The 16,630-nt window shown below is 40.4% G+C and overlaps 2 protein-coding genes across 2 annotated transcripts; both read right to left on the bottom strand.

Moving 5' to 3' along the window:
- Positions 1-1,801: 1,801 nt before the first annotated feature.
- On the bottom strand, positions 1,802-9,600 carry LOC117228142 (protein sneaky). The gene is made up of 6 exons (XM_033483846.2): positions 8,243-9,600; positions 7,631-7,846; positions 6,509-6,810; positions 5,487-5,674; positions 4,299-4,825; positions 1,802-3,650 (listed from the first exon to the last, which is right to left on the bottom strand). Exons 1-6 carry the CDS (start codon positions 8,522-8,524, stop codon positions 3,009-3,011), a joined length of 2,157 nt encoding a protein of 718 aa, XP_033339737.1. The 5' UTR covers positions 8,525-9,600; the 3' UTR covers positions 1,802-3,008.
- A 145-nt stretch (positions 9,601-9,745) lies between these two features.
- CSP3 (chemosensory protein 3) lies at positions 9,746-13,220 on the bottom strand. Its single transcript, XM_033483843.2, has 3 exons — positions 13,063-13,220; positions 11,553-11,765; positions 9,746-10,213 (listed from the first exon to the last, which is right to left on the bottom strand). Exons 2-3 carry the CDS (start codon positions 11,761-11,763, stop codon positions 10,017-10,019), a joined length of 408 nt encoding a protein of 135 aa, XP_033339734.1. The 5' UTR covers positions 11,764-11,765; positions 13,063-13,220; the 3' UTR covers positions 9,746-10,016.
- Positions 13,221-16,630: the final 3,410 nt, after the last annotated feature.

The following is a 16,630-nucleotide window of genomic DNA, read 5'->3' as shown; positions in this document are numbered from 1 at the left end:
AATTGCTCGTAGTACGCGGAGAAAATTGTGGCTCGTGCATGATTTCGTTGGAAAAAAAAAATGAGTGCAACTCATTTTCTTGTATGATAACATGTCGTTAGGCGGACGGAGAATCTCTTTAGAGGTGGACGCGGTTCCCAGAACAGGAAAGTAGTATACGACGTGCGGTTGCACAAACATTATTTAGTTTGTAACAAACGCAAGTTTAATTCCATAATATGATGTTTCTGTCTCTTGGAAGGAATTGGTTTGTTTCCGTATTCATTTCTTTATTTATTGATATACATATAAACGGAAAAGCCTCTTTGTTATAAAAAAGTTAAAGAAGATTTATATATATATATATATATATATATATATATATATATACATATATATATAAGATTTATATATATATATAGATTGAATAATACATAATAAAGAAATGAATACGGAAACAAACCAATTCCTTCCAAGAGACAGAAACATCATATTATGGAATTAAACTTGCGTTTGCTATAAACTAAATATATATATTATATAATATATTATATATTATTATATATTATATTATATATGTGTATAATGTAAAGAGAAATAAAAAAGAAATATTTTAGTTACTAAAGGGTGCTAAGTCTAACAACGTTATTTTTACGTCTGTTTTCTAAGATATAATAAATAAATAGATAAATAAATTTAAACTATTTTAAATGAAAAATGCTTAATGCAATAATTACTACTCTGCCGATTTGAAAGATTAACGAAATGTGAAACAAGAAGAACGTGAGAAAACATTGAGAATACTATTTTATTTTCCTCTTTTGCAAATTGTTTGGCTTCTGTTTCTTGCAGTCGTTTCGCAGAATGTTGATTTTGCACGAAGACCAAGTCTAAAAATGGCTATACAAAATATTTCTAGTCGGTAAGGATATAGATAACGATACGATCGTAGTCGACAGAGCGCTTAGAAAAGTTTGCTCGTGTAAAGCAAGCATAGGATCGCGGTTTCTCATCGGCAGGAAAATATTCGCAACAAAATTGGCCGGCAATTGCGAAGATCCTTGCCGCTGTCAACCGTTCCCGGTAATGGCCGATGACATAAACGGCGATCCGAGCGAATCCAATTGTCCGATACTACCTCGACACAGTGTCATCTTCGCATCTTCGAAGACGTTGCGCGGCCGCGATGGGACGCGACGCGTCGACTCGCGGGGGATCCGTAGAGTCGATAAGACATTGTAATGCCATAAATGATCCTACCTCCGCATTATTTCGTATTCCGTTCAGGCGTTCCCAGTCTTCGTAAATTCAACGTGGCAAGTACGCGTTTTAAGTTCTCGTTCCTTCCTCGTGAAATCTGAGACTTCTTGTCGACTTTACTACGTGAGATTTATACGTAGAGGTGGTCTCGCCGTCTCCGATTATATCGTTCCATCCCGAAAAATCCTCCTAGACTCCAGTTTCCTCCACGACCGGTGTCATCAAACCGTCAAAACCCAACACCGGTGCTGCGATAATTATATTCCGTACCTATAAAGCTTCGAATGACACCGGTGAAACCGTAGGAACATCTCCTCGACCATAAACGACGCGGATTTCAACTTCCACGGAATCAAATTTCCTGCGCTTCGAGATTACTTTTCCTGTCGCGTTTGCGCGTCGAACCGCGTTGTTTATTCGGCTAAGAACGCGGACTGGCAGTGATTCATTGTGCTCTTCGGTTTTGTTATTTATCCTCGGCTTTTTGAGTCTCGAGATAAGATTCAGGAATGCTGCGTTGGATCCACGATGGAGGACAAAAGCGTTCGAACAGTTCTTGTAAAAAAAAAGCTTTTACAACACTTTTCAAACTAGAGTAAACGACTTTCGAGGGGCTAGTTTATTGTACGATGACTTAAATACCTTTTTAAAATTTGCTATTACTTGACATGACAAAAAGATATATGTTTCTAAACTTTTTATCCGAGCTTATTACGACACTGTGACATTGTTATGAATCGTTAACAATTAATCCCTGATCTTTGACAGAATTCTCGAGATTTTGACGTCTTGCAATGCCTGTAGCTTGATCACGCGTCATTTGATTTGGATGACATGTTACAGAAAATTTCATTGTTTTTTTTAACGAATGAGATCAGAGACCAATCGACGCAAGTCTCTGCCAAAGAAATTAGAAGAACGTATTTATACCAGATAACATCACCGTTTGAATATTTCGACAACTTTTGGCTTATGCTAATTGGTTTCCGAGTGCTGCATACCTGTGTCCCAAAAATGTCTCGCAATCCGGAAATGACGGGTTCCTCAGATCATTTGAAGCAGCTTCTTTCTTTACAAAAACGTTCTCCGAGGCACCGTTAACGAGTTATTAACGAAAAACAGTGACCAATAAGAATCGAGTACGGCTGACGCGAGGCGGCCCAGTCAACCAGCGCGCAAAGCCCAATTCCGCTCATTGGCTCGGTCGCCTCGCGCCAGCCGAGCTCGCCTCTCATTAGTCACTGTTTTTCGTTAATAACTCGTTAACGGTGCCTCGGAGAAAATTTTTGTAAAGGAAAAAGTTGCTTCAAATGACCCGAGGAAACCGCCACTTTCGGATTGCGAGACATTTTTGGGACAGCCTGTATAAAACGCGTGTGAAACTATTTAAATATCCTTGAAAAGCCAGAAATCATTTCGTCACGGACATGCACAGTTTGCAAGTATGTGTTTTCTTTATTATAAATGCTATAATTATACAATAATATTCTACAGACGGAGAACATTTTACGAGTCTTGCAAATCTGACGGATGAATTGACCAGTTGCATGAACCTCGATATGTTGCATGCACATCGTTAGTCTCATCCTGGCGCAACTATGAAAATAGTACGTACTATAACTACACGGAAAATCCAGTTCGAAGAAGCAACGCGATAAAGAACGAGAACGTTATTCCTTCCACAAGAAGTTCCTTCGATTTCAACACCTTCGAGGTTCGTTGTTAAATGCACTTTGTGTGCACTACGCCGACCGTTTTTACCATTAAATCTAAAAATACTGTGTATCGTATTCGTCGGAGTCGGAATCCGGCAACTCGGCGCAAGCATAGCAAATCTTCCCGACATCCCTCCAGCATTCAGGGCAATGTACAAAGGGACAGCCGGGCGTCGTGCACTTTCTATGCTCCGGCCCTTTTCTGGGCTCCACCTCGTCGCAAATTAAGCACCTCTCCCTGGCGCAGGCAAAAAACCGGAGCCAGCCGAACTGAGCCGGCCATTTCTGTCTCATGGTCATCCAGAAATCGACTTCGTACTCCAAACGACGCGTCCTGACCAGCCTCTTCACCCTCGCCTTCATGAATCTCGCGAAACCGATCCGCCTTCGCAGGCTCTCGTTGTACAGATACAGCGTCCTCCTCTTTTCCCGTTTCCGGTAAAAGAACGAGCAGATACCACGACGCGTCCTCTGCGTGTAAATCGATCCAACGTTCAGCAGACAAATAGCGAAGAACGTCCCGTAGATCTTGAAGAGCACGTGGCCATCCAGTTTCGTTGGTTTCGGCAGACAGGCGCTGTTCGTGGTCACGGTTTTTATGTGCTTCTTCACATTGAAGCCGCGGACGGCGCTTCTGATCAGGGTTGCTATCACTCCCGTGCCTCTGATCTCCAGGGACAAGTCGTGGTGACCTGCCTGATACGAAGATTGTCTCTAATTACGAGTACAGTAATTTCTTTCTAACTGACGCTCAGATTGTGCACAAAAATGGACAATTTGAGAAAAGGAGATTATTCGAGATTATTCGAGTCTTGCAGCACGTTTTTATAGTTGTTGACAATCGATAACTATAAAAAAAATCGTACCCCCTCTTTCCAAATTGTCTATTTTTATGCACAATATGAGCGTCAATTAGGCAGAATTTACTGTTTACAGAGTATCCTAAAATTATGGTATTTCTGGAAAATCAGGGGTTCCTCATGTCATTTGAAGCAACTTTCTCCTTTGCGAAAATTTTCTCCGAGGCTTCGTTTACGCGAGTTATTAACGAAAAACACTGACCAATAAGAGGCGAGCTCGGCTGGCGTGCGGCGGCCCAGCCAACGAGTGCGCGGAGCACAGTTCCGCTCATTGGCTCGGCCGTCTCGCGCCAAATGATCTCGCCTCTGATTGGTCATTGTTTTTCGTTAATAACTTGTAATTGAAGCCGCGGATTGCATTTTCGCTGAGGAAAAAGTTGCTTCGAATGTCGTTAAGAATCCCTTATTTCCCGATTGCGAGTGACTTTTGGGACCTCTGTATAATTTTTTAAGTTTTCTATAGAAAATCCCTGACACACTTTACCTGTGTGTACTCTATAAGAGCGTGTCTCCTAATCATATCCAGCACTTCATAGAACAAGCTATCGAGGACGATAAAAATACTAGCAGTAATTATCTCGAGCAACAGCTTCACCATCTGGCCAGTCAAATTAAATCCCTCCGCTTTGCCGGGTTTCCAGCTATAAGGATCGATGAATTTCTTCCTCTCGATCTTCTTCAGTGGCAGAAGCGCGAGGCTTCCGCGAGCTTTCCTTCTCGCGTCGATTCGCCGAAAATATGGCGTCACGTAAACGTTGTCGTACTCGATGTCGTCCATGTATTTGTCGTGGTAACGCTGAGAACTGAGAATAATTTTCAGGAATACAAAGGACAAGCATCTTTTCACGATGACCATCACGGATTCGAAGAGCTTGGCTCTCGTTGCGAATTGGTGGGCGACTGCTTTAGCCGCGTAGACGGAGTCCTGGAGATCTAGGATCACAGGAGGTTTCTTTATTTTGTACTGCAGCTTGGCGTCCTTCAGGCTTCTGGTGAACTCGTTCCTCGCACCTGTCGACAGAGATCGAAGTGAACTTTAGCACACGAGGAACTTTAGCACGCTGCGTTTCGTAAGCGGTAATTAACCAAGCGATACGTTGTTGTTGTCATTGTAACTGCGTGGGTGTAATTGTTATACGATTTGTCGACAAACACTTTAACGTGACTCGAAAGACTTGGAATGTTTGTATTTCGCAGGTGATAAATTCAACGACGTCGATAAACTATTTATCTATTTATCATTTATCGCTCAATTGAACAAATGATTTTCGTTCTTTCTCTTCCGAAGCAAGCGGGAAGGTACAAAATGGACGAAAACTTTCCATAATTTGCCACAAATTGTTAACTAGAATTGTGTCGAAATTCAGTTAAGATAGAAAACAATTTTACGAATTTTAAGTTATTAGCTTCCGAAGTAGTACAGAAATACATGAAATGTACCTCTGGGTTTATAATTGATTGGTTACATAGAAAGAGTGACACGAACTCATTTATTTGACGGTCATCGATTCTATTAAACGTTCCAAATATGTAATTTTTAAAAACCATAGAAATTATTCGAAAATTTTCAAATGGAACGATCTTGCGCACGACACACGATGAATTGAGCGTTACTTGAAATGTAATTAGTTTATGGTTCTACATATATGTACAATTAATACGCGATACGTACTTTTCAAGGCAGCATAGCCTTCGCCAATGCCACTGTCGACCTTGCCCTCGGGGTCGCAGATGCTGGAACCACCCAGAGCCTGGACCAGGTTGCAAACGAAAGTGAGCTTCATTGGCCAGCAGAGAAGCCAAGCAACGAACATGGTTACTTTGTCGTAACACTTGTCATAAGCGTCGCTGAACATATCCCTGAAATGAATCGAACGAACAATGAACTGGCATACAGTAGTGTAGTTCTAAGTATATACTAGTATACTTCAAATAATTATGGCCTCAAAGTGACTTTTAATTTTTATCGTGAGATTTCAACAAAAGCTTCAACATATTTGTACATTTCTATATCAGAAATAATAGAAAAGAGAAATGCACAAATACGATGTTTCGTTAAGTTTTCGTTTAGGTACCAGTAACAATGTGCACACCACTGTATACAGGGTGTCCCAAAAATGCCTCGTAATCCGGAAATGGCGGGTTCCTCGGATCATTTGAAGCAACTTCTTCCTTTACAAAAATGTTCTCCGAGGCACCGTTAACGAGTTATTAACGAGAAACAGTGACCAATGAGAGGCGAGCTCGGCCGAGCCAACGGCGTCAGCGGTCGAGGCGGTCGAATCCCAGCTCAGCTGGCGCGAGGCGACCGAGCCAATGAGCAGAACTAGGCTTCGTGCGCTGGTTGACTGGGCCGTCTCGCGTCAGGCGTGCTCGATTCTTATTGGTCACTGTTTTTCGTCAATAACGGCGCCTCGGAGAACATTTTTGTAAAGGAAGAAGTTGCTTCAAATGACCCGAGGAACCCGCCACTTTCGGGTTGCGAGACTTTTTTGGGACACCCTGTAGTCCTCGCGCAACAAGAAGGCACCTTTGTGTTTACATTCCCCCCTCTCACTAGCTGCCCCGTTGCCGCAGCTAGTAAGGGGTGGGGGAATGCAAACACAAAGCTGCCTTCTTGTCGCGTGAAGACTGTACATTGAACCACAGCAAAGTAAATGCACGAACAAATATATTCAGCTCTACGAAGCGTACCTACATCTGTCCGAGCCCCGGCTGAGCTGTTCCTCGCACCTAGCTTCGATCTTCTTCTTATACTTCGCTTCGTACACGTCGGCAGCCGATTTGGCTTCATCGATTTTCTTCTCGTAGTTCTCTTCAATGTCCTTGCTCCTCTTCGTATCACCTTGCAATTCGTCCAGGTAATCGTTTTCCTCGTTTAATCGCCGCATTTCCTCCTCACCCTCGATCTCCTCGACGATGGGACTCATTAGATCCCTCACAGATGATAGAGTATCCTTTATCTCCTCCCCGTCGGATTTCATTGCGAGAACGGCCTGATTGCGTACGAATCTTAATCAGTTTCTTGCAATTTGTCTGTTCTAGGAGAGACTCGCGCGGTTAACATTTTAGATCCCGTATATAAATGTTGTTATTGGACTATTTAGTTTCTGACAATTAATTAAATAATTAATTAATTTAATTTATTTTGTGAACAGAAAAAGACTTACGCTCAACGAATATGTCGAGAAAGATTACCAAATAAAATTATAAATAACTCTAAGCATCTCTGTTATATGTATATTGTGAAAAAGATTCGCCGTTCGGGTCTTCAAATAATTTTTAAGCATAATTATTGCGCCGTGCATCTGCAATAACGTCGGGCAAAAAAGGGTGGACGTATTATCGACAATTTTCTTGCATTTTTAGAAAATATAAAATTGTTTAGAGTTGTAAATGCGAACTTTTAAATATTACGAACGTAATTAAACGCGATTCAGTTAACACGTTCCGTGCCGAGCTTTTTTTACTCGAATCTTCACACTTTGATATTTTACTAAAACTTGATGTATTACGTGCAATTATTAATTCTCGTACACATAACAACGTAACAAAAACTTATCAACGCCCATTCTTGCGGTGGAAATTGATTCTTCGGTTCTAAATTTCTTGTAAACAATTTGTTCAGTTCACTAAGTAAACATGCAAGCGTGTACCATCGATGGTACACGTGGCACGGAACGTGTTAATGAAACTGAAAGGGAACAATTATGTGCATAAATTTGTTGTATCGTAATAAAGACTCGTTTCTATTGAAATAAATATATGATATATGCAAACTCGGCAAAGTAAAATCTCGTCGATCGTAGGCATCACCTGTTGAAATGGCTTGAACATCAAGTCGAACCTGGTTTTCGTGAGATTGTACGTCAACTGGGATGTGCAGGCGAACGATCTCACCACCTCTTTTGCATTATATACCATGTTAAAGAGCGGTCCGGCTATTATGTAACCGAAAACCAATGCTCTTAGCACACTGCGGCCCGATCGTCCGAAGAAACCAGGTATCGTCAGAACGCAAATACATCTCACCTGTTGCATTAAAAATAATAAGATCTAGTTGCCATTAATCTTCTCGCACGTAGCAGAAATCGTTTCTCGAAGCAGTCTCTAATTTAGAATATCAAAATGCAGACAATTGTGCAGTTACGCGAACTTATAAAATGCAACGGATCTACTTTAGTTGCACAATTGTGGAATCGTCCGACCAGCGAAATATTTTGATATTGTTCCCGAAAAAATTACACGAGCTGAAAATTTGCATGAAAATGTACAATTGTGACGTTAATAATCTAAAGATAAAAGAGTAATGAATAGTAACGAAGAGAAACAGTAGTAAAAGTGAGGAAAGTTTACGTTACAAAGAAAATTTGATCTCTTCATTTTTTTAATTTGTAAACGTTGCTTGTTCGGGGAAATATCAGGTACCTGAATGGACGCGGCGCAGCCAATAGACATCATCGTGACGAGGGCGACGGCAAGACCGAAACTGGTATATTTGTCGAAACGTAAATCAACGATAATGAATCTGTACAAAACGATAGCCATTGTGAAACCGAAAAGGAGCCCCGCGAAGGCGCGTGCTTTTCGATGCGTGCCGATCGGATCGTAGCAAACGTGGAACAGGGTTGGAAAGTGGCGGAGATAATATTTGAAGAAGGTCTTTTTAAATATCTCCACTCGACGACCAATGTTAGTTTGGCTCTCCATCGTTTTTCTCTCGAGCAACGTTCGCCGTAATTACCGAGTCACGCTGTGATCGTGTACATTCGGTTTCGTGGTTAGAAAGAAACGATCGATGTTTGTGCTCGATCCTGCGATCTGCTCCTTGTTATCCAATATCGCACTAAATTGTAACATCGTTTATAGAACGTTCTCTGGCCACGATGTATTGCAAGTTCTCGGTGACAACTATTTTATAATACGAAGAATTCGACGTCGACGACATTCGACGCAGCAATTTTCTCAATATTTGACACCACCTCGACCGTCTAACGAATGACGTCTCTTCGAATCATTGTGGTTACGTTTAACTTTTTAGGCACGACGCGCCACTATAGTGGCTTTCGCGGATGTCATCTTTCAGAACGACGCGCCACTATAGTAGCTTTCGCGGATGTCATCTCTCTGGACGACGCGCCACTATAGTGGCTTGCTCTAGTAGTAATCGTCTTCATATGCATTGTTTCACACTTCTTTTGTCCTCACATCGATTTACAAGAACTACAGAGTGTCCCAATAATATCCAGCTGAGCTCGCCTCTCATTGGTCACTGTTTTTCGTTAATAACTCGTTAACGGTGCCTCGGAGAAAGTTTTTGTAAAGGAAAAAGTTGCTTCAAATGGCCTAAGGAACCCGCCACTTTCGGATTGCGAGACATTTTTGGGACACCCTGTATATACAGTATCAGACTCTGCAGTCCAGAGAAATAGCCTCGCGCAGAATTCAGCCGTACCTAAAAGGTTAAACAAGCAAGCCAAGCGGCGTTTTCCAATACTGTAATCACGATATAAAATATATTTCCAATAAAAAAATATATTTCCAATACTCCAAGCACGATATAAACAATGCTTAATTTAGAATTGTTCTAAAAGCTTCGGATATTCTTCCTGATCGCTTGTTTATACCGGAATCGAGGTAATATTTTTGCAGGTGCTTTCGACGAACAACTACAACGGGAAAATTGTTTGTTAATTAGCGGATGTCACCGGGTAACCATCGGTGAATGTGTTAAAAGAACACGTGGACCGCTTTCGTCGGCGGTGTTACGTCACTGTTCCGCCGAAAATGACACGGTGACCTCTTGAAGCACGTCCAACGAATACCAAACGCTCGTGTCTCCGACGATTCGTGTGCTAGGCCACGTGTCCATTTGCAATGCAGAAACGAAAGTAAAAGGATAAGTACGAATGCGGAATATTACGAAGACAATGTGTTTAGCGATACTTTATTTGATAGACACGCGATGTCGAGTTGATTCTTCGAAGGACATTGTCCACTGTTCGCAGACGTAATACTATTCTGTTCGCCTTATGCGCGCTCGTACGCGTGTGCGTCACGACCGATCATTAATTGTCAAGCGACTTCGACTTTAACTATGCGTTGATTACAGGCGATAATTTACACCGGGAAATTATTTGTATTCGAGGCCGCGCCAAGGACCGAAGATCCCCAAGCATTCTTGTCGCGTTTCCGGTGATCATCAGACTTTGATGCCGTGCTTGCCAGCTTCCTTCTCGTACTTGTTCTTGTACACACCGTCGGGATCGTATTTCTTCGACAGTTTCTTCCACATCTCCGGCTTGTTATCCACCAGGAACTTCACGACCTTCTCGGTCACTTCTCTTTGCTTCTCTGTGCACTTGCTGCACTCGGTGGCCAAAGCGTCGGGCAGAACTCCTGAGGAACGAAAACAAAACGATTGAGCGAGGGATTGTGTGCACGTTCTACTTGACGCGAAGGAAATGATAGAAATCTGCAGGTCGCAGATTCTGATGTTATAAAAGTAGAATCGGGAATAATTGAAGAAGAAGAGACAATAATTGCATCGAGAAGATCGATACGAACTAAATGTTGCTAACTCGCTCGTCTTGATTCCAAAAATTTAAGAGAATGTATTCGAGAACGAGAGATACGCAGTAATTGTATAAACTGTTTTGGAATTGTTCTATTTAATCTCTTCGAGACAAGAATTGTTTTTCCGAATTAAATAGCGATGAATTTTAAGAAAATAATAATTATTATCGATATATAAGAAGTGCAGTAAATTCTTTCTAATCGACGCTCAGATTGTAAATGGACAATTTGGGAAGAACAGGTACGATTATTCGAGCGTTGCGGCTCGTTTTTATAGTTACCGATTGTCAACAACTATAAAAACGAGCAGCAAGGCTCGATTAATCGTACCAACTCTTCCCAAATTCTTCATTTTTGTTTTCAAGCTCAGCGTCAATTAGGGAGAATTTACTGTATAGTTCTCACGCGACAGGAAGGCATCTTTGCGTTTACATTCCCCCTCTTACTAACCGCCCCACTCCCGCAGCTAGTAAGAGGGGGCATGTAAACACAAAGGTGCTTGTCGCGTGAGAACTATACATTAAATACTATATATAGCGAAGGACGTTTTACTTCTATACAACAAAATAATATGTATATTTATATATTTATAATACTAACAAAATATTAATAATAGCCTGTATCGTTTAAACTGGGTCGAGTAACTCGAAATAGTAAGCAGAGAGCATCGATAACAATAGTCTCTTAATTAAATAAAAAGTAATAAATTGAACATTAGCTAGTCTTTAAAATGAATGAAAGATCAACATTGAAATATAAAAATAAAAGAAAATAGATGCGCCGTGCTGGAGACGATCTAATTGAACAGTGAGATCGTGCGAAATCATCTTTGCTCTGGTGATTTCAATGCTTGGTCGGACAAGCGCGAACGCGTCGCGTGCATTCAAATCCCATTTGTAACAACGATAAACGTACGATTATTCTACGATCATTGAGATTACAAAGATGTTTTTACTGAAAATTCTCGTACAAGCTTATTTAATCGAGCACGCGTTATCATGCAAATTGCGAATAGTCTCGATAAATTGAATCTTGTAGTTTTGATGATGCAATACGTATTTGGTGGCCGAGACGTTCAGCGTGGAACGATTTTCAAGCGACACCGGAGTACGAGGAAAACGAATTAAACAATTTTTCAGGGAGGTGACGCCGTTTTACTCACGTTTCAGTTCGGTGCCCTCGGGAGTGCACCTTCCCTCGTCCATCAAACATTTGTAATAGTTGCTCAGCAGACGATCACTTTTCAGAATTTGATCGATATCGATGTTGTCGAATTTGTTCGTGTATTTAGTTGCTGGTTTGTCTTCTTCAGGCCGCGCGGACACGCAGGTGACCGCCACCAGGGCGAGCAAACAGAGCACTCCGTATTTCATGGCTGTGGTAATAAAAAGAGCGGAATTAAGACTTCAATTTCAGCGTCTGTTTAAATTCTGTATGAAATCTATAATTTTCTGCTGTTAGGTATTTATCAATTTTAGGATGACTGGTACTTTTGAATATTATAATTTTAGGATGACTGGGAATGACTGTGAATTTTTACGAAAAAAGGAATTCTAAATTTTGCAAATTCCGATTCCAAGGTTAATTCTGTGCGTCACGCACAATCATTTATTGCCTTCGCAACAAATGCGTACATTACTTCTAATCATTAGCTTGTCAATGCCAAAGTTTCCACTTTACGCTGTAACCTACTGAATGGCAATATGAGAAGCGTTTGTTCGCACTGATCTTGTCGCGAATACTTTCAAGTAGTAGTTAAAACGTTACAAATATTTACACGTTCCTATCACTGATTTCGATCGAACGTTGCGCAATTGAGTTCGATAAAAGGATCAATACATCTGGCTAAAGCAGCATTAAAAGCACGTTTAAAGAATTGAGCAACAGTTATCTAAATGTTATCCAAATATTAAAGCCTGATCGCTCGCTGAATAATTCAACAATCAAAAATCGTCAAACTTGCGATTCTCCGTGACTTCTGATCGATAACGATTTCCGGGATATTTTCAGCGTGGGTATAATTTATCGCGAGTCGACTCTTATAAAAAAAGAGCTAAATAACATAGTATAGAAACTTTTTGTTGTCGTGCCAAGCAATTGCAAATGTTGCAAAAAATTGTTTAGTGAACTAGTCCCTCTAACATCTCAAGAAAATTCAACTAGTTCGGTGCCATTTTAAAACAGTTATTACGCTTTAAAAAGCGTCCGAATATTTTAACGAGTGACTATATGAGCCGTTTATTTTGAAAGTGGCATAAGTCACTTTACCGTAATGAAAAGTGGTGATGTTTTAATGTTTAAACGAAATTATTTATACCGAGAAAAATATCAGTATCCCGAGATAACAAATACAAGTAAATCTTCTCGAAAGTTAGCATCCATATTTTGAAACGTGTTAAAACGCAAACCCTTAAATGTATCGACTTATATGCAACCATCGGAACTTTATCCCTTCCGAATATTAAATACGAAAGCAATACCGAAAGAAAGAAGAACTGGATCGCGTCAATCACGATATACAGCCAAATTATAATAAATTTAGATCGGAAATATATTAAAGTCACTGTTCGAACGAGATTATTGCGTCTTTTCCGACAATGCAACGTTCACCGACACCCAGTAATTCACACAGGCGCGAGCCAGATACTTCAGGATGCGTGACACTCACTCACCTGAACGTTATTAGCTGCGATCAGATGCAATTGTAAAGTTGTCCTGGCCCGTGACACTTATATATGTCCAATCGGTGGTGAGGCCCAAGGCGGACGAAGGTGGAAAGGTGGGACTCCTACGGCTGTACCCCACCTGAACGCCGTCCCCGTCTCTGTGTTTAACTCGGGCTTCTTGAAAAATATTCCTGTTTGTATGATCCAGCTATTGACGTGCATTTTAATGGATTTTTTATCGTTTATCTGCGGCACGAACGCACGATGCATCAGCTTCCGCGATGATCCGCACGATACAAATCCGATAAAGAATCGGAATTGATGCCAGTGACCGTGTTTCGATGTCGTAATGGAATTTCTTTCACATTCGGTGGCAATGTATACACCAGGTATCAATGAAATCTCATATTGATTTCGCTTATGTACAAACTTTTGCGTAGGTTTAGCAATTATTCCATGCCGGTTTCTAACAATCTTCGCGGTTTTAGAGAACGAAGTGATCTGGCAATACTGTTGTTAATCTATCTAAATAATTCGGGAAATATTTATCGATATAGCTCCGGTTATGTCAAGGTTATTTTTTATCGTCAGGTATCAATGAAATTTCATATTGATTTTGCTTATGTACAAACTTTCGCGTAGGTTTAACAATTATTCCATGTCGATTTCTAACAATCTTCGCCATTTTGGAAAACGAAGTGATCTGGCAAAGCTATTATTAATTTATCTAAATAATTCGGGAAATATTTATTGATCGCATTGAGCTGAAATTGTATAGTCAATCTGTTTAACAAATTAATGGAATTTTCAACGATCGTGCTACGCAATCTTTTACCACGATGATAATCTTAAACGATATCATCAGATAATATTACAAATTTGTTAAGACATTTTTAACTGTAAATTATAGACTAGGAAAATAGAGTTTTATAGGATATAGCAACGAAGAAGAAGGCCGATCCGTCTTGAATCTCAACTGTAACACAATTTAAAGGTATATATATATATATATATATATATATATATATATATATATAAATCTTCTTTAACTTTTTTAAACTTTAGATGAAAGCAGATCGAAGTATTTGAGACCGATGGAGATTTCGATTTCCCACTGCTGCTGTCCTTTCTTCTGTCATCTTCTTTGTGCGTGTGTGTCGGATCATATGCAGCAGGAACAGGTTATTGCCTAAAAACATTGCCTAATACCGTTGGAAAGTTCTGTCCTTTTAGTGTATACCCCATTCGTTTCGAACAATATCTGTCCCGCAACTTGAACAGAGCGTCATTCGACGATAAATATTTATTACACAGACAAGCACGTTTGAAGAAAAGACGTCTGGCATCTTGCTGTATAATTTTCAATCAGAACCGGATAATTAGACACGAAGTGTGCGAACTATGACATCAGAAACCTCTTTCTCGTGAAAAACATACAAGAAAAAATAAATGCTTCTCTTTCCCTCTCTCTCTACATGCGTCTAGTTTAAGCATTCGTTATTCATAGTTATTTTTTAGCACTCAGGTTTCACTGGAATCGGCGTACATCAATGTCGCGTTAACGTTTCGTATAGCTTCAATTTCCATTTAATTACGTGCTTAAACATGTTTTTGTAGCAGTTCAACTGTAATACGTATTAGTCATGTGATTTCATTTAAATGTTCGTGAATTAATCTTGTTCTTCGTAATGACTTTTACGTTGTTCTTTAAATGCGATCCTGCCATTCGATCGACGGTGTTTAGTAAAAATACATTTTTTTTTTTTTCGTTAAGACACGCGTTCATTTCATACTTTCTTCTCGTGCAGGGAGTTATGTCACATTTCGGTTACATCATAGCACCAATTTGGGAGAGGAGACAACATTAGCAGAATAAACACGTTAAAGGCGAGTGAATTTTCGCCGGTGGGTGTAAAAAAATTTGTGGATTCGCAGGAACCGAGAAGGATTGGAATAATTTGTGTCAATACGGTCGTCCCCTGTCGCCTCGAGGTTTATTGAAATGCACCGATCCCTGACATTAATAAGTTACTCAAGTTTTTAAATCGGCGGATCTTGCATGTCCTTGCGCAACCGAACTGTTTGCACTTCCAGAGAAAACAATTTAACACATGTATTAGCCATACTCGTTATTCATCGAATTCCGTTTCTTATCACGGCTTAGTCAAACGAACGAACTGTATTCTCTATTCGAAAAGAAACATCATAACATTCAACAAAAAACGACGGCGAAGTCGTGTAAATACACATTTTCATCTATTGAATGCAATCTTTGTGCAATTACGTTCGCGGAGACGTGATTACAAATTGTATAATCAACAAAATGGGTATACATACCGGGAATAACGTTTGAAAAACAATAATGACACTATACGTAGTTGCGTGTCTGTAAAAGTAAAACTCTATTTTGATTCCATCTCAACACAAGATGTAATTTTTTTTAAATATTTCATACAAGCTTCTAGGCAGTATAAAAAAGGCGAGTAACGTAAATTGGATTTCCACCGCGAGTTATCGAAAAATAGTTTGAGAAATGTACGAAGAGAACTTTCATTAGTATTTTCATCCTCAAGAATCAAATCATGATAAAGAAGATCGCAAGGTAACTTGCATACAGTATATAAATATGTACATTGAAATTATGATAGATGTTTTATTTATTTATTTATGTACTTTATTTATTTATTTCAATTATATATGTTATCTTTCCAAGAAAAGATCGAATAAATTTTCGAATTCAAGCGGACGTTCTAATAAAGATAGCAAGATGCCTAGATCAATTCAGACTTGTAACTTTTACAAAGCGGCACTCATGTCGTACATCTTTAACGTTCGTTAGGTTAAGTGTTAACAATTAAAAACTGGACGACCAGCTTTTTTTACAACTGTAACAAAAATATTCTTGCCGCACAAAAAGCTACGAAAAATTGCTCGAAGGACTTGATCCCGTTTATCTTCCCCCAAGGATCGTCGGTGACGTGCGAATAACGTTGAATAAAAAGTCACGAAAAGATCGTTCAAGGATCCAAGAGTACCCGAGTTACGGAAGGACGTTCGGTCAATGGGGGGACAATATCGCAAATATTTTTCCGCGACAGGGACGACGGGAGTTTTGCGGGCGCGTGCGTGGCAATCAAAGTGGCGTATTTTTGCGGAATTGTGTTTCTAATAAGAAGATTGAAAAATGGTACGCGACGTGCACTCTCGAGTACACGGCGAAGGACGTCGTGTCTGGATGAGGAAAAGAGTGAAATCGCGGAGACGTCGCGGGAGGCCTCGGATCCGAGAAACGTCGTGTCGTCGGTCCACGATACGTGACGCATCGCTCTCGATCATGCGGCATTGTCGCAATCGCGGGCACCGTATACGCGGGTAATTTCGCAGGTAAACTGTACCGATCATCCTGTCAAGGTCCCGGCCGTCGTCGTCACGCCTTGAAAATTGATTACGACGACGAAGATTTGTCTTCGCGGCACCAAGATGGCGGCCGGCCGCTGAATCACGGCTGCGATCGAGTTCCCGATAAGATTGCGCCGCGGACAAATGAAACGATTGTTATCGACGCGAACGAACA

Source organism: Megalopta genalis, chromosome 6, assembly GCF_051020955.1.
Source record: "Megalopta genalis isolate 19385.01 chromosome 6, iyMegGena1_principal, whole genome shotgun sequence".
NCBI classification, from domain to species: domain Eukaryota; kingdom Metazoa; phylum Arthropoda; class Insecta; order Hymenoptera; family Halictidae; genus Megalopta; species Megalopta genalis.
This window is presented reverse-complemented; position numbering and strand designations above follow the sequence as displayed.